Source organism: Taudactylus pleione, unplaced genomic scaffold, assembly GCF_031769625.1.
Source record: "Taudactylus pleione unplaced genomic scaffold, aTauple2 ptg000142l, whole genome shotgun sequence".
NCBI classification, from domain to species: Eukaryota; Metazoa; Chordata; class Amphibia; order Anura; family Myobatrachidae; genus Taudactylus; species Taudactylus pleione.
This window is the reverse complement of record NW_028284544.1, coordinates 3511392-3534242: the sequence shown is the minus strand read 5'-3', so window position 1 is coordinate 3534242 and position 22851 is coordinate 3511392. Positions and strand designations below refer to the sequence as shown.

The following is a 22851-nucleotide window of genomic DNA, read 5'->3' as shown; positions in this document are numbered from 1 at the left end:
AACGGTTTTGCAAGTTTCACCCCTCTCACATAGTTTGCTGTCACATAGCGTTCGAAGAAGTTGTGTTTTTCCCAATCATCGTAAAAATGCTTAGTTCAAAGTAATGTGTTAAATTAAATTAAATTGAACAAAACACCTACCGAATCTCTCCGTATGTTAACCGAGGCTTACAGGGCAGATTGTATCTCATGCATACTTTATTTGTAAACTTTCAGCTCCCTCCTTCCAGGAGCGAGCTGTCAGGCTTCTATGTCGGGGGGAATGTGATGCGGTAGAAAGGGGGCGCGATGATGATGCAGCATTGGGGGCGGGTGAGATTAATGGCATTGTGAAGCAGGGGGCGGGGTCAGGATGAGGCGGGGGATTTGCCTACTTTTCTGGGGGGCCGGAAGCGCCACATGATTTTTGGGAGACTCCCGGCCATCCCGGGAGAGTAGGCATGTATGATGTCACGTGCACGTGTGTTTGAGTGGCACAAAAGATTTAGTCAAGGTCGTCAGGGGCAAATGCAGGATTTTTAAGGGGGGGTTTCTCTCTCTCTCTCTCTCTCTCTCTCTCTATATATACAGTCAGGTCCATAAATATTGGGACATTGACAGAATTTTCATATTTTGGCCTCTATTCACCACCACAATGGTTTTGAAATTAAACAAACAAGATGTGCTTTAACTGCAGACTTTCAGATTTAATTTGAGGGTAATTACATCCAAATCAGGTGAACGGTGTAGGAATTACAACGGTTTCTATATGTGCCTCCCACTTTTTAAGGGGCCAAAAGTAATGGGACAAACTAAACAATCCTAAATCTAACTTTCACTTTTTAATACTTTGTTGCAAATCCTTTGCAGGCAATTACAGCCTGAAGTCTGGAACGCATAGACATCACCAGACGCTGGGTTTCATCCCTGGTGACGCTCTGCCAGGCCTCTACTGCAAATGTCTTCAGTTCCTGCTTGTTCTTGGGGCATTTTCCCTTCAGTTTTATCTTCATCAAGTGAAATGCATGCTCAATCGGATTCAGGTCAGGGGATTGCCTTGGCCATTGCATAACATTCCACTTTTTAGCCTTAAAAAACTCTTTGGTTGCTTTTGCAGTATGCTTCGGGTCATTGTCCATCTGCACTGTGAAGCGCCGTCCAATGAGTTCTGAAGCAATTGACTGAATATGAGCATATAATATTGCCTGAAACACTTCAGAATTCATTCTGCTGCTTTTGTCAGCAGTCACATCATCAATAAATACAAGGGAACCAGTTCCATTGGCAGCCATACATGCCCACGCCATGACACTACCACCACCATGCTTCACTGATGAGGTGGTATGTTTTGGATCATGAGCAGTTTCTTTCCTTCTCCGTACTCTTCTCTTCCCATCACTCTGGTACAAGTTGATCTTTGTCTCATCTGTCCATAGGATGTTGTTCCAGAACTGTAATGGCTTTTTTAGATGTTGTTTGGCAAACTCTAATCTGGTCTTCCTGTTTTTGAGGCTTACCAATGGTTTACATCTTGTGGTGAACCCTCTATATTCACTCTTGTGAAGTCTTCTCTTGATTGTTGACTTTGACACATATACACCTACCTCCTGGAGAGTGTTCTTGATTTGGCCAACTGTTGTGAAGGGGTTTTTCTTCACAAGGGAAATAATTCTTCTGTCATCCACCACAGTTGTTTTCAGTGGTCTTTCGGGTCTTTTGGTGTTGCTGAGCTCTCCGATGCGTTCTTTCTTTTTAAGAATGTTCCAAACTATTGATTTGGCCACACCTAATGTTTTTGCTATCTCTCTGATGGGTTTGTTTTGATTTTTCAGCCTAATGATGGCTTGCTTCACTGATAGTGACAGCTCTTTGGATCTCATATTGAGAGTCGACAGCAACTGATTCCAAATGCAAATGTCACACCTAGAATCAACTCCAGACCTTTTACCTGCTTAATTGATAATGAAATAACGAGGGAATAGCCCACACCTGTCCATGAAATAGCTTTTGAGTTGATAGTCCCATTACTTTTGACCCCTTAAAAAGTGGGAGGCACATATTGAAACCGTTGTAATTCCTACACCGTTCACCCGATTTGAATGTAATTACCCTCAAATTAAATCTGAAAGTCTGCAGTCAAAGCACATCTTGTTTGTTTCATTTCAAAACCATTGTGGTGGTGAACAGAGGCCAAAATCTGAAAATTCTCTCCCAATATTTATGGACCTGACTGTATATATATATATATATATATATATATATATATATATACACATATACATACGTACAGTATACACACGAGCATATATATATTATACATACACATGCATACACATGACTGCCGGGATGCCGAAGGTAAGTAGCGGGGTTGGCGGGCGAGTTAGGCATATCGTTCCCAATTCTTATACTATGGATGACCATCAGTGGCTTAACCATTAATGGTGCAATCGATGACAAGAAAACATCAATGGTGAACCCTGAATGGTTTGCACGCATCAATCGCCATACCTGCTGTGAGGCATGACGGGTCATGGGCCAATCAGGTTCAGGGAACGGGGCTCATGATGGCCATCTCTATTCTAGACAAGACAAAAAAAGTTTTACAATTTGGGGGAGGCACTCTGTAATAACAATTATTTAAAATGTATTCTTTATTAAGTGAATTTAAAATAAATCTATTCAAACAAAATGAGTCTGCCTGTTTTTTTCTCTTTTACTGTATTTATAATTTATATTATAATTTAATTGTATGCAATTGTTTGCACAACTAGCCCTGCGTTGGTCGCAACGGATTTTCGCCCCTTAATGCACGGGATTAGCTGATAATTGGCTCCTCCCTTGCTGATTGTCAGGAGAAGCACTCGCAACCAGCTCCAAAGCCCTACTTAACAAGGTCGCCTGGTCGCCTAAAACAATGGCATAACTACCGGTCATTTAAGACCCCAAAAATCTATGATGTCAAATTTACCCAAATTTTCATAATATTGCATCAAAAACTGTATGGTGCATCAATTCCTTTAGTATATTTGTTGTAGTTTAACATTTGCTACCACAATGGACTTTTTATTGTGCTAATCTGTTGTTTTAAGCCTGCAACAGTAATGTGTCATAACATTGTGCTATGTATGGGATGAGTAAAACCATATTTGCCCCCCTTTTTGCTCTATACCGGATCACTTCATCCACAACACACTAGTCCCTGTACTGCCTCTGCTTTGTCCCCTCCCGTCATACTCATCCCCATTCCTCTTCTGTCCCAAGCCTCTTCTGAGGTGAATAAACCTCCAGTTATACATACCCTTGTTCCTGGTTCTTTTTTGGTAGCAGAGCTGTAAGCAGAGGTGTAACTAGGGTCAATGACGCCCAGGGCAAATAAAACATTATGACGCCTCTTGATAACTATGGAGCTCATTCAGACCCGTTCGTAAGATGCGATTGCTCGCTGGCAAAAAGGGGCCAGATATTTAAATTAAGCGCTCGCACTGCGTCGCGTAAGGACGCCCACTATATTTTAGCGAGCTACGGCAAAGTGCACTTGCAAATGTCTGTAGACGCCCCCTTGCCACTGGCAACACACGTCATCTCCGGGAAATGTAGGATTAATCGGGACCATCGTGAGCCATCGGAGCTGCTCGCAGCCCTTGGGGTTGCCTTAGCCTGCCGCAAGCACAGAGATCAGCACTGGCTGAAATACATGCAGGTGACGTGTACAATGACGCTACTTTGCTAATTATGCACGCTCTTTAAATGGCGTTTTGGCGGCCAGACACGCCTGCGTTCGCACATCCACTCCCCCGTTCACAAGCACCTTCCCCTGTTACCCCCCACAAACGGCACTATCTGTCACTCAAAACAGCGACCTGATAGTGGCTTACGAGCTACCAAAATCAGATCGCAACGAATGGCTAGGGCACGCGCACTGTGAATTATACGCATGCGCAGATGGGTGAAAATCGCTCAGAGCGAGTGATCGTGCCTTAGCGAGCGGGTCTGAATCAGGTCCTGTGTGCAATGTATTTTCTGTATAGTGTCCCCCTTGTCTCTATTTTCCTTATGGTGACCCTCACTTGTCTGTATTTTCCTTATAGTGATTCCCTTGTATATATATCCCCTATACAGTGCCAGATTAATGTCCACATGGGCCTGGAGCTGAAATTTATGAAGGGCCTATTGTGTGCCGCTGCAGGGGGTGTGACAATTGCTGTGGCAGTGTGACTAGTGATGTGGGGGCGTGACCTGTGTGGTGTGGGTGTGGACTACACAGGGAGTATGGTATGTGCAGTGGGTGTGGGTAACTCCATGGAGGGCATGGTTAGTGCCTACCTTCAACCACTTTATAGTGGAGCTATAACAAGAAAAAGTTTAAGGATTTTGGCCCTCATTCAGAGGCGCTCGCAAGAAGCGAGCGCTTGTTCTGAATGAGGGCGGCCGCTTCCTTTTTTTTTAGTGCGGCCTCCTGGTCGCTAGCTAAGCTGTGGGTTACCACCCACAACTTAGCGATCGACCAGGTTGATGGTGTTCACCATCGCGACCATCGGGGATTGCGACGAGACCCTAAGGTTGGGTCTCGGCAACCGCAAGCCCCAGGGAGCTTCCTGCTCTGATCGAGCAGGAAACTCCACACTGACCTCACTGATGATGTCAGTGCGGCCAAACACAAAACGGTAGGAACTCCTCCGTTTTGGAAACCACCCCCCCGGCCCGCCTACAAAACGGGGCGAGCTGTCGATCAACATCGACAGCCGCCCCTTTTGTAGAGAGCTCCGGAGCGAGAGAGTTTCTCTCTCGCTCCGGGGTTTGCGCACGCGCAGTGCGGCCGATGCGCGTGTGCAGGGCTAACCATCGACCCGGTTGTGAGCGCATCGGTGCTTGCTACCGGGTCTGAATGAGACCCATTGTGTGTTGGGAATATTTGTTTGTATGTGTATACATACATGCAGGGGTGAAGCTAGGCTTCCTGTCACCCCAGGCATACAGTCAGGGCCTGATTCAGACACGTTCACGAGCGCTGAGCGCTCGCAACTGGGTCGATGTTTGCCCACTGGGCAAAAGCACAACGGAGCCGGCTCCGTCGTGCGCATGCGTGAGACCATCGGGGCTTGCGACGAGACCCTAAGGTTGGGTCTCGGCAACCACAACCCCAGCTAGCTTCCTGCTCTGATCGAGCAGGAAGCTCCCCACTGACATCACTGCTGATGTCAATGCGGCTGCCCACAAAATGGCAGGCGTTCCTTAAGGAACGCCTCCGTTTGTGTAGCCATCCCCCCGCCATGCCTACAAAACGGGTTGAGCTGTCGATCAACATCGACAGCCGCCCCTTTTGTAGTCAGCTCCAGAGCAAGAGAATTTCTTGTGCAAGCGCAGCGCGGCCGCTGCGCGTGTTTAGGGCCTACACATCGACCCGGTTGCGAGCACTCAGCGCTTGCGACTGGGTCTGAATGAGGTCCACTCTCCTCTTATGGGTCCCTTGAGCTGTTCTTACACTGCGCTACATCTGTTACGCTATCTTCTGCAATCCTCCAGGCTCTTTTGCTAAGCGTGGACTCCTCCTTCCTATTCCATTCATTTCCCCCTGACAGAGCTGCCATCAGCAGACTGAGGGGGTCTAACTGCCATGTCACAGGCTGTGTTTGAAAAATAACAGTTAGGAGCTGATTGGTTGGGACTTTATCTCCGGGGGTGGGCGGGGCTTCAGACATCCCGGGGGAGGGGCATTTGTGTGTGAATGGCCGATGCCTCAGCCCAGGTGGTGACATGAAATAAATAAATTCCTGCCAACAGTGGGCCTGATTCAGACCCGCTCGCAAGCAGGTTGATGTTGGCCCAGTGCGCATGCGCAAGCCGTCGCCCCGGGTCTCGTACCAAAGGGGGCGTGCTGTCGATGTTGAGTGACAGCATGCCCCTTTGGTGGGTGGCCCGGGGGCGTGGCTGGCCAGACGGAGGCGTTCCCATGGGCCTACCGTCTGGGGCCGGCCCCACTGACATCACAAGTGATGTCAGTGGGAGTGCTTTTGGCTCTGATAGAGCCAAAAGCACTGCAGGGCTTGCGGCAACGAGACCCTACCACAAGGGTTTCGTCGCAATCCCGATGGTCGCGATGGTCTTGACCATCGTGGCCATCTTCCTGGCCGCTCGCTATAGCTGTGGGTGGTGACCCACAGCTATGCGAGCGGCCAGGAGGCCGCTCTAAAAAAACAGAAGGCCGGCCCTGATTCAGAGCGAGCGCTCTGTCAGAGCGTCCAGCTCTGAATCAGGGCCAGTGTCTTCACTGCAGGGGTTGTTGTGGGTCTATTTGAATGGGTGAGTTTGGAGATGCATCTCCACCCGCCCCATTGTTAATCCGGCCCTGTCCCTATAGTGACCCCCCTTGACCGTATTGTTTGCTGAGCCCCTCAAACACGCCCTCCCCCCTCCTGAATGTGTGTGAGTCACCCTCTCTCCCTCCATTCCCAGTCTGTATGCTCTTTAATATCTATACGATGTGTACAATATTATACCTCCCAACTGTCCCGCTTTGGGCTGGACAGTCCCGTATTTCTGGGACTGTCCCGCCATCCCACCCGCGGGCCGCAGTGTCCCGCGGTGTAGGGGGGAAGTTGGGGAGAGCACAAACCAGATCAGGGGGTCAGTAGATGCCGTACGCATGTGCACAGCATCTTTACTGTGCAGCCTGAGTCTCTGGGGGCAGCCCAGCATCTCCAGGAGTGCTGAGCATGCCCTCAGAGTAACGAAATGGTGGTGTGCATCGAGGCCCCCATCCCCTTTTCGGAGAGTGCGCGCTGGATAAGTCCCTCTTTCCAATTCATGAATGTTGGGAGGTATGCAATATATCGCTCTGATCCGCTTTGGGACGATATATTGTATGATACATCGTATAGTGTGTACCCAGGGTAAATTGACATGATTGCAATGACATGATGCATTGAAACTGTACGACACACAGTAACACTATTGCTGGGTACACACAGGATGATAAATTGGACGATTTTAGACGAATTGGAACGACAAATCGTCCACATCGTCTATTGTGTATGCACTATTGTGCGCTCCTGTGCGTCGTTCCTCGCATATTCCGATCTCTTATACATGCACGGCCGATCAGAAGATATCGCATGCGGAACTGTGAAATTTAATGAAGGACGGAACAAGTGATCGTTCCGTCGCTCATTAAATCTTCTAGTGCAGAGATTCTCAAACTCTGTCCTCAGGATCCCATAGAGTTCACGTTTTCCAAGTCACCCAGCAGGTGCACAGGTGTATTCATTACTCCCTGGCATGGGAGTTGGAACGGTGAGAGGGTTCAAGGGGACAGCTCTCCCCCCCAAAAAACATTTCAAAGGAGTGGCGGCCGTGGACTGTCAGGTCTGTGCAGCTTTATAGTAATAGGCAGCACGGCCCCTGCACTGCATGGGGTAGGAGGTGTAATGTACGGTCTTTAAGTTAAAATGCCGCACATTACACTTCCTCCTCCATGCGGTGCAGGGCTATTACTATAAAGCACAGCCCCTGACAGTCCGCGGCCGCCAGCTAGGTAAGATGGAGGGGAGGGAGCTCTTCTGACACATAGAGCTGCGCATGCACTCGCAGTGGCTAATTTATGCATGCCCATGTAACGGCGATTAAACAGACAGGCATGCCTGCTTTCTTCTGACCACTCCCCGATACCACCCCAATACGCTGACACCCTGTCAGTCACTTTCTGATGGGATCCTCTGTGCGTCCGTAATCGCAATGCGATTGCTGCGCCGGCGCAGTGCAGCATATTTGCATGAGTGATGGCAAACAATCGTTTGATCTGCGTGAAAATCGCATTAGCGTCCTTCTCTGAATCAGGCCCACTGTCACACTCTGGCAGGCTGAAGAGCAGCTCAGCACTTGATACATGGATAGGTCTATATTGAAGTGGCTGAAGGACCTCTGACGTCACAAGCATGTGTCGTGCCCCATAAGCTTAGGGTCACCCCTTAGGTATTGGGGTCTCTATATATCGCCCCCCACTATTCCCCTTGTCCTTCAGGAGTCTTGTTAGACATGCCATAGGTTCCCCCATACAAGGGGAAGGCAGCCCCCATAGTAATATTTTTTTTTTACGTTCTATATACATGTATGAGTTTTGACAAATTGGTTGAACTTAGCCTGACCCCTTTCCTCATGGCGTGGGCCTGTGCCAAAGAGGAAGAAAGCCTCAGCAACAAGACCTCTGGCGGGAATTGCCCGCTCATCGGATTGCTGGTGGACACAAGGCAAATGTCCCCAGGGGGCTACACCTGTGTTATCTATGACTTTTCTTCAGTACCAAAGCCACATAAGCATAGTTATTTCACATTACTGTATTCAGGGGCCTGTTATTCTGCAGCTATGCCTACGTTAAAGTGCATGCCTGTGTTAAAGTCGGCCTCTTTTACTCATCTGCGGACGCTGCCTTGCGTGACCCCATGATCACTCATCCGGCCGAAGGGTTTGCAGATGATACGTAACGCCGCCTGCAGCATTACCATATCATTTACTCCTGATTTGCATAGTTATCCAGGTTATAGATAGGCTTACAGAAGAAGAGCAGATGCTAAGGGGTAAACTTACTAGTGTGCAGGCTTTGCAGATAGCAACCAAATTCTAGCTATCATTTTCTAGACAGTCCCAGCTAAATGATAGCCAGATTCTGATTGGTTACTATGGAAAACGACTCCACTGTTTTAAACCCACGTTTTAGTAAATGTACCCCTGCGAAAAATCATTTTAAAGTGAGACTGGTAAATAACAAAGAATACAGGAATATGAATAATTTCAGGAACACATGATAAAAGCCTGGGGCCGCCCTTGCAGACGGAAATGTATGTATGTATGTGACAATATTCTAATCATATCACACAAGGATGGCATCCACCAAGAGCAGAGGAGATCGGTAAAGCCATGTATGCCTGTGTGTGTGTGTAGGCATGTACATACGTATGTATGTATTGTATGTAGGCGTGCATGTGACATGTGTATACAATGAATGCAGAACAGAAAGAACAGCAGCTATAGCTCCGCCCCTCCCCTCAGCGCCCGGCCCCGCCCTCTTTCTCTCTCCCGCTCCTGTCACCCTCGGGAACGCGCGGAGGGGGGAGCATACAGCATCTGAGCCGCGTAGGGGGGCGGGGCGTACAGCATCGGGGACGCGCCGGCCGCCTGATCCTGCTTCCCGCCACTGGGCGCGCGGCTAGCGCGAGATCACCAACACCACCCGGGACCGGAGAGAGAGAGCGCGAGATAGAGAGAGAGGCTGGGCGCGTGCGCGAGTTCGGCATCCAACCAGCGACCCCTCCCCCCTTGCCCCTACCGCCTCCAGCACCGGCGCCCCTCCCGCTATCCCCGGAGGCACCGCGGGAGGAGGGCACTTCCCATGCACTAGGCCCGTGTGAGCCGCGTCGGTTGTGGGAAAAGGCATCAGACCGGGGCTGTGCCGGGTTCCTATCCCCGCTGCTGCAGGCCGGAGCCGCCTCCTGTCACACGCTCAGCACCCGGCGCAGGGGAGAAGAAGGAGGAGGAGGAGGAAACCGTAGCCGGAGAGCAGATCCCCCTCCCGAGGCCTGACTGGACCGCGGCCTAAATTGCACGTCCTGCCCGGAAGGCCGCTGTGATATAGCCATGGCTGTAACTCCCGGGCGCCGCTGACCGCCGGAGAGGGAATGTGAGCAGCCGTCAGCGGATGATGCGGACACCGCCGGCCCGGCTCTGAGCTGACCGGGTCTCTGCATGAGCAGCCGGGCATTGGAGGAGCCCCCACACACCATGACCTGGGGGTAAGGGCCGGGGGACATGTGAGCTGCGGTGCCCCCCTCCCAGGTACCCCGGACTGCTCTTAGGACCCCTTTGCTGTTAGTGAGGGGGGGAGGGTGCCCTGGTGGTGAGGAGACTGTGGCTGGGCACTGGCCCCTGTGGTGGGATGCCGGGCGCTTCGCCCTGGGATGTGATGCTGTTCCCCGCCTGGTGTGCCATGGATGTATAGACGCTCACCTATTCTATGTATGCCAAGCGCCCGCGGTGTAAGGAGTCTGCAATGAACCCAGCCAATGCCACCACTCTGTACATCTCCGCGAGCCGGCTGGTGCTGAACTACCACTCCGGGGATCCCCAGGCCTCTGACGAAATCTGCAAGATGCTGCCCTTCTTCAGGCAGGCCCTGGCCTGTTGTGTTTGCGGTGAGCCCCCATAGCCTTCCTACTAAAGCCACCATCGCCCCAATGGGAATTACAATAACGCCCATGCTGGAAGCATTGGGGGTGTTCTGCGGAAGTGTGTAGTGGGCTTTTTTTTCCCCCCTTTGTTCATGTCTCCTATAAATACAGGTTTCAAGATTTCCTCATATGCGCTCCGTCTCGCAATTGGTAGTATGTCCGAGGATCAGAAATCTATTGTAGTTATACAGCGTTTCTTCCCCAAGCAGTGATAGTACTTTGGGAGAACCTCTCCTTTGAATCTCCACTATTTGCTCCATTAGCGAGGTCCGGGCATTAGTATAGAGATGGGACCTCTGATCTCATTTGCCCCTGCTAACGTACTGGCAAAGGTGGGGTCCCTTCCCTGGAAGAGGTACTATCACTGACGAGTGGGGTATCTGTAAAGTTATTAAGTAAAATGAGGCTGGTAAGATGGTATATTACAGAGCTTCCTGCTGAAGATGCTCCGCTACTTCTGGGAATAATTATTCAGTGGTAGCATTGCCAAAACATCGATGGAATAGAACAGCGTTAGCTTTGTTTGCATCACATTTTAAACAAACAAAGCTGATGGGATATAATTTATCTATCCTGCATATAGTAATCTAGCAACCTCTTCCTGTACATCTGTATTCACAGGAGACATATATTTATAAATAAGTGTGTACTGGAAGTGGGGTTAGTTTTGTAAACATGCTGAGTTTAATTGGTTCTTTTATTTTTTATAAATTGGTGTTTAAACTACAGTTTTTCACTTTGCACTGTGAAAAAGAGGATTAGTCTCTAGGGGGGGGTGATTCAATTCAACGCAAATTGAATAGCGCCGGGAGTGAGCTCCTGGAGCTATTCAATTTATTGTGCTGTGTGGTCGGAGAATGCCTGTTATCGCGGTCATCGCGTCTTAAGGGTATTAAGGCGCGTAACCGGCATTCTCTGACCAAAGTGCCGGGCGCGCAGCTGTTAGCGCTGTGCTATGCAGAAAAACAGCCGCGCACCCGGCACTTTGGTTGGATCTCTCTTTGCATCCCCAGGGGGGTACGAGAAGAAATCCTTAGCGTGCCCAAACAGCGTGGTGTATTGAATAACTTCGGGAGTCCCTCCCGTCGCTATTCAATAGCGCATTGAATTGAATAGTATTGCTAGGGAGACATAAGCAGGGAATGCTAAAAAACAAAAACCTCACACATCCATCCCGTGTACAGTGCAGCAGACAGCATGCAGGGTTTCTCCTGGTCTGCCAGTCTCTGATGAATGCCAGTAGTTTGATTTGTTCACATTGTCGGCACTTTTGGTGCGATGCACAATTCCTACACGCTCTACTTGAAGCTGCGGAGTGATACAATTGCTTTAACAGTCCTGCACGCCAGATGCTAAATGCCGAGTCAGTAATGACTACACAACCAATGCAGCAATGCAATATGCTTGTGTGCAGGACGCATTGCTATTTGACGCTCTGAGATATGTCCTCAGGGACTGATCACATGAACCATGCTTCACACCGCCAACACATGCTTTCTCTGCAATGCTGGCCGCTGGTGGTTTAGTTTATTTAGGGAAAAAAAAAAAAAAAAGAGCAATTGCACTGTGATAGTGCCATGTTGCACTGCGGGTGGGACAGATTTGAAATGTGCAGAACAATGTGTAGTTGGAAAGGGTATTCATCGGGATGACCAAAGGGGGGCGAATCAATTAAGCGCAAGTTGAATAGCGACGGGAAGTTGGCCCCGGAGCTATTCAATTCAGTGCGATTTTTAGTCCGACTATTACAACTTAAGTCGGAGAATGTTGGTTCTCGCAAGAACCGGCATTCTCCAACTAAAGTGCCAGCCACGAGGCTGTTAGCGCAGTGCTAAGCCAGAGTACAGCCTCGCTGCCGGCACTTTATTCGGATTTCTGCTCGCACCCTCATGAGAAGAAATCCTTAAGTCGGCCTAACAGCGCGCTGAATTGAATAGCTCCGGGAGCTCCTTACCGGCACTATCAACAGCATGCTTAATTTAATCATCCTCATAGTATAGTGTATACCCTGAAAACCACCCAATTTATTATACGATGAATTGAGTGGTCACATCTTCCCATCGGATGTGCAGCACATCTGATGGGAAGATGCCACGGATGATGAGGTATAGTTTACATTAGACATGTAATGATATATTGTACAGTTGTATATTGTTACATAGCGTCGCATGGTCAACCAGGTGTGTACCCAACCGAACACATAAGGTGCATACACACAACGATTTTCTGAACGATATCGTTTATCGTTCAATCATTGAAAAAATCGTTCACTTTCTGAATGAAAACGAACGATTATCGTTCATGCGCGTTCACGTTTGTAGTTAAGTCAGACTGACCAACTGAACGATTTTCATTGTTAATATGCAAAAATCGTTTGTAGTTCAAAAGAATCGTTCATTACACTTTAAAGGTGCGTACACACTGGGCGATTAAAGTGGACGGCTGAACTATAACAATATCGTTATCATTCAGTCGTCCACTTTATCGTCCATTTTCAACACAAACGATAATGAAGCGCGTTCCCGCGGGTCGTTCGTCATTATCGTTCATCGGGTAAACATGCAGGCCATCCTGACGATGTCGTCAGGTTGCTGCATGCTATGGAATGGGGGCGAGAGCCTGGCACTGAACGATATCGGTAATGATATCGTTTAGCGGGTGTGCTCAATGTCATGAACTACATTGAGCACACCCTGCCGGGGACACACTAGACGATATCTCTCAGGGATCATATCGTCTAGTGTGTACGCTCCTTAAAAAAATCTGATAGAAAAACATTCATAAAATCGTTGGTAACAAAATCGTTTGTGTGTAGGGTTTAGGGTGATAATGATTTGATCCAGTAAAATACATCATCACACATGGTGACTGTCAAGTTATTGCCAGATTCTCCTATATTAATGTGTAGGTGGTTAGTGTTCCCTCTAGCTCCGGCGGGAGGCAGGGTGCCGGAGCTAGAGAGGGCATCCCCTTCGGCGCGCGCCCGAGAAGGGGGTGTGGCCATCGGAAAAGGGGGCGTGTCTATAAGACGCGTCCCCTTTTCGTCACTCTTGGGGGCGTGCCCGGCACTTACGGACACGCCGGGCAGCCCCCAAGCCCTGCAGACAGGGAGAATAGATGCCGGGCGCATGCGCCCGGCGTCTATTTTCCGACGGTGACCGGGTCACCGCATGTTTCTCCACCCGCGGGACACTGCGTCCCGCGGGTGAGAACGGCTCCCGCAGGCTGTGAGGGCAGGGCGCTTTTTGCCCTCCTCCTGGAGGGCAGGGTGCTTTTTGCCCTCCAGAAGGAGGGCAGGGCGCCGCGCCCCGCTAAAACAGCCTAGCGGGAATATTACCCTCTTGTTGCTCCACTTCCTCCAGTGTTGATGGAGAGGGTGGCAGCTCTGTACATATTAACACAATAGCTACTGTTTCTTATCAGTGGTCATCATAGTAACATGTTTTTATAGCGCTAGCATATTCCATTGTGTTGTACAATCCATTTTGATAGGTTTTTCCAATCTGCAAATTATATAGCATTATAAAGCTTTTCCATATAAGATTGTTGTAATAACATAAAGCTGATTATACAAGGGATGATACTAAGAAAAAGATATACTTTCTATGCACTAATAAGCGTTGCACACATGAGAAGTCATTATCCCCTTGGCTTTCTAGTATACCATTATTATTATATTTTTCTGATTGCTGTTATAGTAATAGCCATAATCTTGGGTTTATGTAGGTTTAGTCTAACACAGGGATAGGGAACCTCAGGCCCGGGGCCCGTATAAAGCCCCCGGAATCATTTGGTCTGGCCCATGGAGCCTTTTTCTGCTAGCCTCATCTGGCCAGCAGGGGGCCTAGAATGGCACACTGCAGCCAGGCTCTATGCAGCAGTGCCACCTGGAGCGTCTTTAGGATGCTTCAGACGGTCACGCCGCTGCCCTTACAGCTCTCCAGAGCATCCTGAGGATGCTTCGGGCATTGCTGTTATCACCTGCAATTGTGGCCCTGCCCCTGTGATATCACACTGAGGGGGTGTGGCCTGCATCGGGCCCCTGAATAATGTTATATATATCAAAGTGGCCCTCTGCAAAAAAAAGGTTCCCCGCCCCTGGTCTAAGATGCCGGCTTGAAAACTCTTTTTTTATTTTTTTATTTATTTCTGTCAGAAGTATACTTTTAGGGTGTGATTTAAATTGTTTTAGTGCACCCTATCGCCTGTCACTTTAGACTGGCGCTATTTATTAGTTGTTCCGGTGTTTAGCACCCATTCCTTTTTTGCGCTGGTGTGCCCAAATAGACCGGGTTTAACCACATAAAGCAGACAAACCCATCTAAACTATTAGAGGCGGCAAGAAAAATGTAGGAAAAGCCAGACTTCTCACATTTCTGCTTGACACCTCAGCAGAAATAATGGGCGCCCTCGGTATTCACGACCGAACAGAGCAACAATTGAATTGCTCCAATGGGCAAAGCACTCCCAAAAAACAATTGAATTCCCCATCTATATGGAAATGTTCAGCAGGATATTATGTATTATAGTAGACTAGTCGTTGCTTTTTAATTACTTTGCATATTTTTAACAATATAAATTGAGGGCAGAAGGAGTTTTGTACTTTTCTCTCAGTACTTTTTGTTTGTGGATAATTGTCACAAATGTTATGTTTGGTGTGCCTGGGGACTGCACATTATGACAAATGATGTTAGAGCATAGTCAGTTTATGCTGGTTGCAATGGTATATAATTTGTGGCACAGATTGTCTTCTATGTCTTCCTTTATCCATGCCACAACGTTAAATCTATTTCATTCATACAATCTGTCTAATCTGTGATACTAATTACAAAGGTAACTTTCTTAAAGAAAAGAAAAAGCATTTATGTTTGGAAATTTAGAATATGTTCACTGTAAAAACTAGCATGAAGGTTTAAATCTGTGACCTCCCTTGTGTATAGAGTTCATTACTTTCGTTATGCTTATTTTGGGTTACTTCTGCATCTTTATCTTGCATTTGAGCCTCCTCCTGCTGACAGACCCCTCCATGCCATCTGTAGATTATGACTGGTGTTCTCGCCTGTGGTCCTTTCCTCTGTAGATTACCTAAGCACGGGCTCCCTCCCTGCTTCTTACTACAGCCACTCCTCATCCTAGGACCGGCCATGGTTAGACCCTCCTCTGTGTTGATATGTGAATCATGGGAACTAGGTGTCACTGACAGCAACAAGCCAGCCTAGCAATCCCTTCAATGCTGTGCACCAAATAACATTACATTGTTCATGTACCATCCACCGCAACTTCCAGTATACAGAAAAGGAACTGGACAATTTTGCCTACAATTTATTATACACTTTTTTTATGGCAATAAATATAGGTTATGTGTAAAATATATATATATATATACAGTATATAATATTTATTTTAAAGTAATTTAATCAACTAAAAAAAAAGCATTCTTTTTTATAATTACTTTTTAACCGATCTTGTAATTTTCTGATTGTGATAACTAAATAGGTGTTGTAGTGGTACAAGTACTGCCAAAATACTTGTTAAATAGACTTAGCCATGCAATGGCATAGGTTACCTAATCTTAGCGTTAGGCTTAGCCGTGTTATCTCCATAAGTAACCCTTTATTGAAAGGAAGACATTTTCAATGGCACTAGTTCTTTTTGCCCTTTGATAAATTTGCCCTTAATTATTTATAGACTTTAAGGCATACATGGTAAATATTTCAAGATAAGGCCTTTGTTAAATTTAGTGGGGGCAATTGTTAACTGTGTGCATTTCCGCTGGCTTTTAGCTCCCAGGCTAAGTGTCCGGAGCTATTCAATTATATCCCACTGTAAGGTATAGACTCTGGGTTAAGTGCCTGGAGCTATGCAGTTACTGGCCGGAGGGTGCACTTGGGCGGATTTATGTTCACAATCGTCTGAGGTATGAACAGAAATCTGTGATAAGTGTACAGTCCTGGCTACCTCCGGGCACTTAACCCAGTAGCTAAAAGCCCACGGTAATCCCCGTGGCTGATTGAATTGCCCCCCAGTGAGTCTCGACCAGTGTCAGGTCAAATGCATGTAATTAAAATGTCTGATAATACAAAACCTATGTACATTTGAATTGTATGTGAGCTATATTACATTTCAAACTAAACAAAATTGACTTTAATCCACTTTTTTTTTTTTTTTTTTACTGGCGGTTAGGTGTTTCCTATTTTTTGCACTCACGCAAATGTTGTTGAATGCTCAGTCATCTCTGTAATGGCATCAAAAAGATTTGTAACCTCTTTATCAAATATAAAGGGCTCGTTTACACATTAATACACAGGTGAAAAAGCACATTAAGAAAAAGAAAAATCGGTTAGTGGAGCCCTTCCCACCATTGCGTTCTAAAGTGTTGATACGTTTAGAATACAGCTTGTCCTGTTTCCCATACGCTAACGCCATCTGCCATGCCATAGATTGCCGTGGCAAAAGTGCAACACTTGGTCTAAAGAGAACATTCATTCTTGATATTTATTTTCTTCATGTGACAAGCGGCGAAGCCCCTAGAGGAAGTTATGAGCAAAACACATGAACATAGGGAAAGGCGGCATCTGTGTCTCTGTTCTGCAGATATGCAGTTTTGTAACTATAGCTGTTGTATGAATTACAGCTGCATTAGAATGAAGATCACTTTCCCTTTGCATGAAGTATGCCCAATTTATTGGCCCATAGTTTCCTGACCAGCATTTGTGTATTGGCAGCAATGTTATTGCTCTCCTGTAGAGTATAACGGAGCTCAGAGCATATGCAGATATTGCTGTCATTTCCTGTAGCTGTACAGCCTAGTGGGGTGTGGCTGTATCCGATGGTAGACGATTGGTGAGAGCTGGGTAAACATTGCTGACTTGATATACTAGTTAATTCACAGACACAACAATGTCTGTGCAGCCATGCATAGGTACTCTGAGCCAGCAGATCTGCACCGCTGAAGGTCTGAGTGCTGTGGGGAAAGAGAAAGTGACGTAACAGGAATTGCACATGTATATACTTGTTTATCTCTGGGAATGAGAAATTATTTTAATTCTAAAATATGCAGTATATGCACATTTTAGGCTATCAATATATAATTGTTAAATGAATAGTCCACTCTTAATAGTGAGTGAAATGATAGTTTCTGGAAAAAAGTTCCCTGACTGTTAGTACCAGCCAATCTGCTCCTAACTGCAATGCCACAGGCTGTGTTTGGAACATGAGTTAGGAGCTGGTTGGTTGGTACTTTATCTTCGTTCACTTTATCTCCATCCAAGCTTAGTAAATAGACCCCTTCATTTTTAGATAGACACTTCAGCAGAGTTGATCAACGCTATAAGGTACAACTTTTCTTTCTTTAGTGGATGACTCTGCCTCATTTGTCACCTGTTAACATGTCTCATTGCCAAGCACAGATTACTTCTGTGCAGCACAGTGATGATATTGCTGGGGGAGATAGCTGTTAAATAATACTACAAGATTTATTCATATGTGGCATCTGAGTTTTGGTGGCTATCTAGTAAAACTAATGAGAAGACCATGCACTCACTCTTATGGCAAACTAGGGTCAGCTGCAGATATATGTAGAGTCCTCCCGGTCTGTGTTGCGTTGCTGTGGAAGGTAAAGGGTAATCTGTGCTATTAGACAAGGTGTAGTCTATTGTGTGTTGGGAGGGATTATGCACTCAGACCCTCTGTTATCTAAAAAAACACACTACAAATATATTACCACAATGCTCACAAAATATGTAGGTATTAATAATGCTGCATATTCATTATTGAACAAATCTACATCATATTCTATACAGATAATGTAGAAGAATTTGGTTTGTAGAAAAATTGACACAAACAGTGTAATTGGCTATCTAGTCTGTTGGCATAACATAGGCCAAATATGAAATTCAGCCTTTGAAATGTCACTTAAAAGCTGAACTTGTTTTGAAAATAAAACCTATTTACGGTTGGCATGTGAGTAGTTTGTCCACAGGAACATTGCCTAAGGTGATCTTATGTATTGGCCTTGAGAATTGTCATAAACCTCTGGTGCTGGAACATTTCTGACGTGGAATCCAGTTCGCCACGCCATGCCGCAAAGCATCGCTGTGGTGCACGGCTGCGTACTTATCAGGTAATTACGGTAGTGCGGGCATCATAGGTTTTTAATTGCTCCTCTATGGGATACCAGCAGGACACGATGTGGCACATCGTGCTGATATCAGACATCGAATTCCACTCAATTTCTGCTGTATAGGCAAGAACAGTTTCTCTTTGTTAATATTGTACACATTTTATACAGTAAGCGTTAAAATGACTGGTTTCCATGATTTATAACTTTCACCAATTACTTTTGAGGCACTGACGCTTCTGCTGGCTTTGCACCTTATGGGGGGAATTTATTTCAGCGCAAGCTTGTTAAGCTCCCTGGATAAGTGCCTTCGAGTTAATCAATTGCCCGCATTGCTCCTGGCATTTAAACTGGGAGATGCAGTTTACCGCGACTAATGTCTGGGGCTTAGTGGAGGTAAACTGAATTTTCCAGTTGAAGCGCCAGGAGCAATGCTGTTAGTGCACGTTATGCTGCCCTGAAACACTTATTAGTTTACAGCGCGGGCAATTGAGTAGCTCCTGGAGCTTAACAAACTTGTGCTGAATTGAATCCCTCTTCATGTCACATAAGGCTAATTATTCTCGCAGCCTGCGTTGGTGCGAGCAGAATCTTCCTATTGTAACTGGCAAAAAATAAAAAATACACAAGTGACATAATTGCGTCTCATTGAGTACGGCCATTATACTGAAGCGTGCTTCATAAATGTATTCATTACCACAATAGTAAAACACTGTATTCTTACTCTTCTTTAATTTACCTTCAGGACATTTGCTTGAAGACCCTCTTGCTCCAATCAATTCGACCTGTCAGCATTATGTTTGCAAGCTGTGCAAAGGCAAGAAGATGATGCTGAAGCCCTCCTGCAGCTGGTGTAAGGACTGTACCCAGTTTGAGGAGAACAAGCAGTTGGACATCCTGGTGAGCTGCTACAAAAAACTATGCGAGTACATTACACACACCCCTCTGGCACAGGACTTACTAAATACTGTGGAGTGCGCTGCTGACATTTTAGCATTTCTTCCTGAAGAATCTATGGAGGAATCTACTCCCGAGGAAGAACATGGAGACACGTCAGAGCCTCCCTCACCACTGTGTCCTTCTCATTCCCCGTTACCTTGCAATTCAGAATTGGTTACAGAATCTGAAGCAAACCTCTGTCACATTTCCCAAGACACGCCAGATCTAGAATTGGAGTGCACAGTTGCTAATGGTTTGCCCAACTGCAATGGTCTATCAGAAACTCAACTCACTGTAAATATTCCTTCCCCACAGAGTCCCAGCACCATTGACCTTTGTTGCACAGCTGTTGATATTAAAACAGAAGACTTGTCAGAGAGTTTAGAGACGGTCTGTGACCCAGTTTCCACTAGTGAGCTGTGTGCTGCTGGACTTGATATATGTGGCTACACTGATGACCTCAAAAGCAACGACCCATTGCTACTTAGTGTAGAGGAAGTTCTCCAGAGTTTAGATACAGTTTCCGGTTCAGAAGTTGCTGATTGCGACCTACAACACAGTCTGGACACCTCTGTGTCGAATGGAACTTTTTTGGATCTATGCCCCCAGCCCGTTACACACACTGTTTTATTGTCTGACAGCCATGTTCCGCCACTTGGGATGTCCTGTACAGCTGCAACCCTAAAAATGGTGAAGACAAACCGCAAACGTTCACGCTCAGAAAGCGACAGTGAAAAAGTTCTGCCGCTCCCGATCTCCAGCATCATCCTTGGCCCAGCACTGGGGTCCCAGACGTCTTTTCTACTGACACGGGAGAATAGAAACTTTTTGCAGCCTATAGTCGCTGTTCCCAATGGGGGCAGCTCGTCCAATATCAGCAAGACCATTCTTCTATCAAATAAAGCCTTGAAGAAGAATCCAGAGCATATGCATAAGAAAGCGCATCCAAAATCCAAACCACCGTTGCTGAAAACAAAAGAGAAGATAAAGGAGAAGATACCCAGCAATAATGTGGTTCCTGGTAGCCCAACAAAAACTGTGTATAAGAAGCCACCTGAGAAGAAAGGTTGTAAGTGTGGACGTGCTACTCAAAATCCAAGTGTTCTTACGTGTCGAGGACAGCGCTGTCCTTGTTACTCAAATCGGAAAGCTTGTCTAGACTGTATTTGCCGTGGCTGCCAAAACTCTTACATGGCAAACGGAGAGAAGAAGTTGGAGGCGTTTGCAGTGCCAGAAAAGGCTTTAGAGCAGACACGGCTTACTTTGGGCATTAATTTGACAAGCATTGCAGTGCGCAGTGCCAGCACAAGCGCCGGTGTCATTAATGTCACGGGTTCTCCCGTGGCAACATTTTTAGCTGCCAGTCCTCATGATGACAAGAGCCTAGATGAAGCTATAGACTTGAGATTTGACTGTTAATTGGGCCAGCTCTTTCCTGGATTTTGGAGGGCGGGGAAATTATTGGTTGCAGTTCTATGGCAGCTATGGTTTTGTTTGGTTAATTTGCCGAAGCTTCTGCATATAGATCACTTGTATCAAGTGTGTTCATTGCTAAGTTATATGTTCATGTTTGTGGGGTTGGGCAGGGTGGGGTTGGTAGGTGTCGGGATGTTACGAGGGGAAAAGTTTGGTTGTAAGAGAGATTGCACCCTAGGCTTCAGTATGAGTGTTGGAGAGAAGACTGACTTTTTGATGCATCTGATTTATACACAATGATCTTTGGCAAGAAAGAGTGACCACACAACAACCTCTTATCGTCCTGTCGTATGTTGTTCTTAGCCATTGTCCAGTAGGTCCATGAGGCTGGCTTTCTAAACTCCTTACCAATTACATCCTGTAGAAAGCAAGTGCAAATTCCACATTAGTTTATTATTGAAATAATTCATATGATGCACATTTAGGATTAGCCAACATTCGGTAATGCGCTTCCTGATTGGAAAATCACATCTTTGTCTAATTTGCCTGCTGCATTCCAAAGAAGTAACCAACTTTCAAGTCCATGTTTTTTTTTTATTTCATTGCCTCAGTCTTTATTCTGTGTTTGTTGTCCTGGTTGAAAACACACAAAGCAGTGAATGTGATCTGTAGAATAAAAAAAAAACTTTTTTTTTTTTTTTAACAAAGTCCCCAAATTTTGTAAGTCAGTGGCTCACCTAGCGCTCCTCTTTCAAGTAAATCTAGTATTGTTAATATATATACACTTCTCCTATTCGGAACCTGTGTAGCGTGCCCATTGTTAAAGGATCTCCCAGCATTCCTGGAAATTTGGAAAATGGGGGTTGGGTATGACATTGCAAGCATGGATCGCTAAGCAGCCATATTTTGACAATGACCTAGATGTTAGACTACTTCACCCACCAGTTTTCATTTCTCCTGGAATAAATATTGCAGTTGATCTGCTATTTGTCTCTCTGGATAACCCTGTAAAGCATACTGAAGTAGCTGGGCCACAAGATGAGTTGACGTTTTGTCTGCTTTACTCACAGATTAGGTTGTGTTTTTTTTGTTTTACCGGAACTTATATGTATTTTTTATGAAGAGGTTAAATGCTCATGTGCTAATTGTTTATTAACTCTGGGTTGGTTGTCAGCAACAGAACAGGTTACGTAGTACTCCTACATTATCACAAACCCGCTAATAGGTCATTTATTTCATGTGAGCAATTATATAACCCACCTTGAAGGGGTAAATTTACTATGTGGAACTTTACAAAGCTGCCATGTCCTTGGCCATTGGATTTAATGGTGCAATGATATTAAATGCAAAACAAGCCCTGTTATATCACCACTTGAAATCCAGCACACAAAATTGCTTCATAATAAATTTACCCGAAGGGCAGATTCAATTATCCGCAAGGTTTACCTGAGACTAATTGCTCTGCCCTGAGCCGTTCAGTTGCGCACTGCATCCCCGCAGGTTAGGCTCCAGAGGGTGCACTTAATGCAGATTTTTTTTCTTGCAGCCTCAGGAGCTGCGAGGAAAAATCAGCGATAAATCCAACCTCTGGGACTTGACATTCTGGGTAATACATAGGTTCCAGGCACTTAACCAGAAATTTATGTGCTACTGTAATCTGGAGCTTTACCCATGCGGTAACACTGCGGCTAATTGAATCTGCCCACAAGAGTGTAAGAGACCATAACATTAGGGCACGTAACCAATGTGAGACTGTAAAGCCATCTACGGTACATTATTCACTGATTAGGCAAACGAGTGTGTTCAAACTGGCGTCCAATAGACCAGTGAGGATCTTACTATTGCTGTTCATTGTACTGGTTCTGGGTAGAGTCAAAGTTTGAAGAGTAGCAAGTATGATTATCCTGATGTTATTTAGGTCACTATTTTAGGGCTTTAATATGTCTTCACCTGGCGTACCACAATTGGCTCTACAATCATCTGTAGTATTACACTGATCAATAACGCAAAGCAAAATAGTCAATAAATTGTCTCAGCTTAGAGTTACTGTACTATGGAGGATGTTGTGAACCATTTAAGACATAGGGGCTTATGTAATAGGTTGTGAGCTGCAGGTTCTGTGGGAACTCCTGCGAGTGTTCCTGTATTTTTTAAAGCGGCAATCATTTTAAAGGCAAAACCT

The 22851-nt window shown here is 46.1% G+C and overlaps 1 protein-coding gene across 1 annotated transcript; it reads left to right on the top strand.

Annotated features, from left to right (window-relative positions):
* The first annotated feature begins 9183 nt into the window (after window positions 1-9183).
* On the top strand, window positions 9184-20850 carry MSL2 (MSL complex subunit 2). Its single transcript, XM_088473847.1, has 2 exons — window positions 9184-10159; window positions 19060-20850. The coding sequence occupies exons 1-2, from the start codon at window positions 9982-9984 to the stop codon at window positions 20670-20672; spliced, it is 1791 nt and encodes a 596-aa protein (XP_088329973.1). The 5' UTR covers window positions 9184-9981; the 3' UTR covers window positions 20673-20850.
* The last annotated feature ends 2001 nt before the right edge of the window (window positions 20851-22851 follow it).

Coding starts and splice junctions, on each gene's coding strand:
- MSL2 (XM_088473847.1), top strand. CDS start 9,982: ATGTATGCCAAGCGCCCGCGGTGTAAGGAGTCTGCAATGAACCCAGCC. Junction 10,160..19,059: donor CCTGGCCTGTTGTGTTTGCG/GTGAGCCCCCAT, acceptor ATTTACCTTCAG/GACATTTGCTTGAAGACCCT.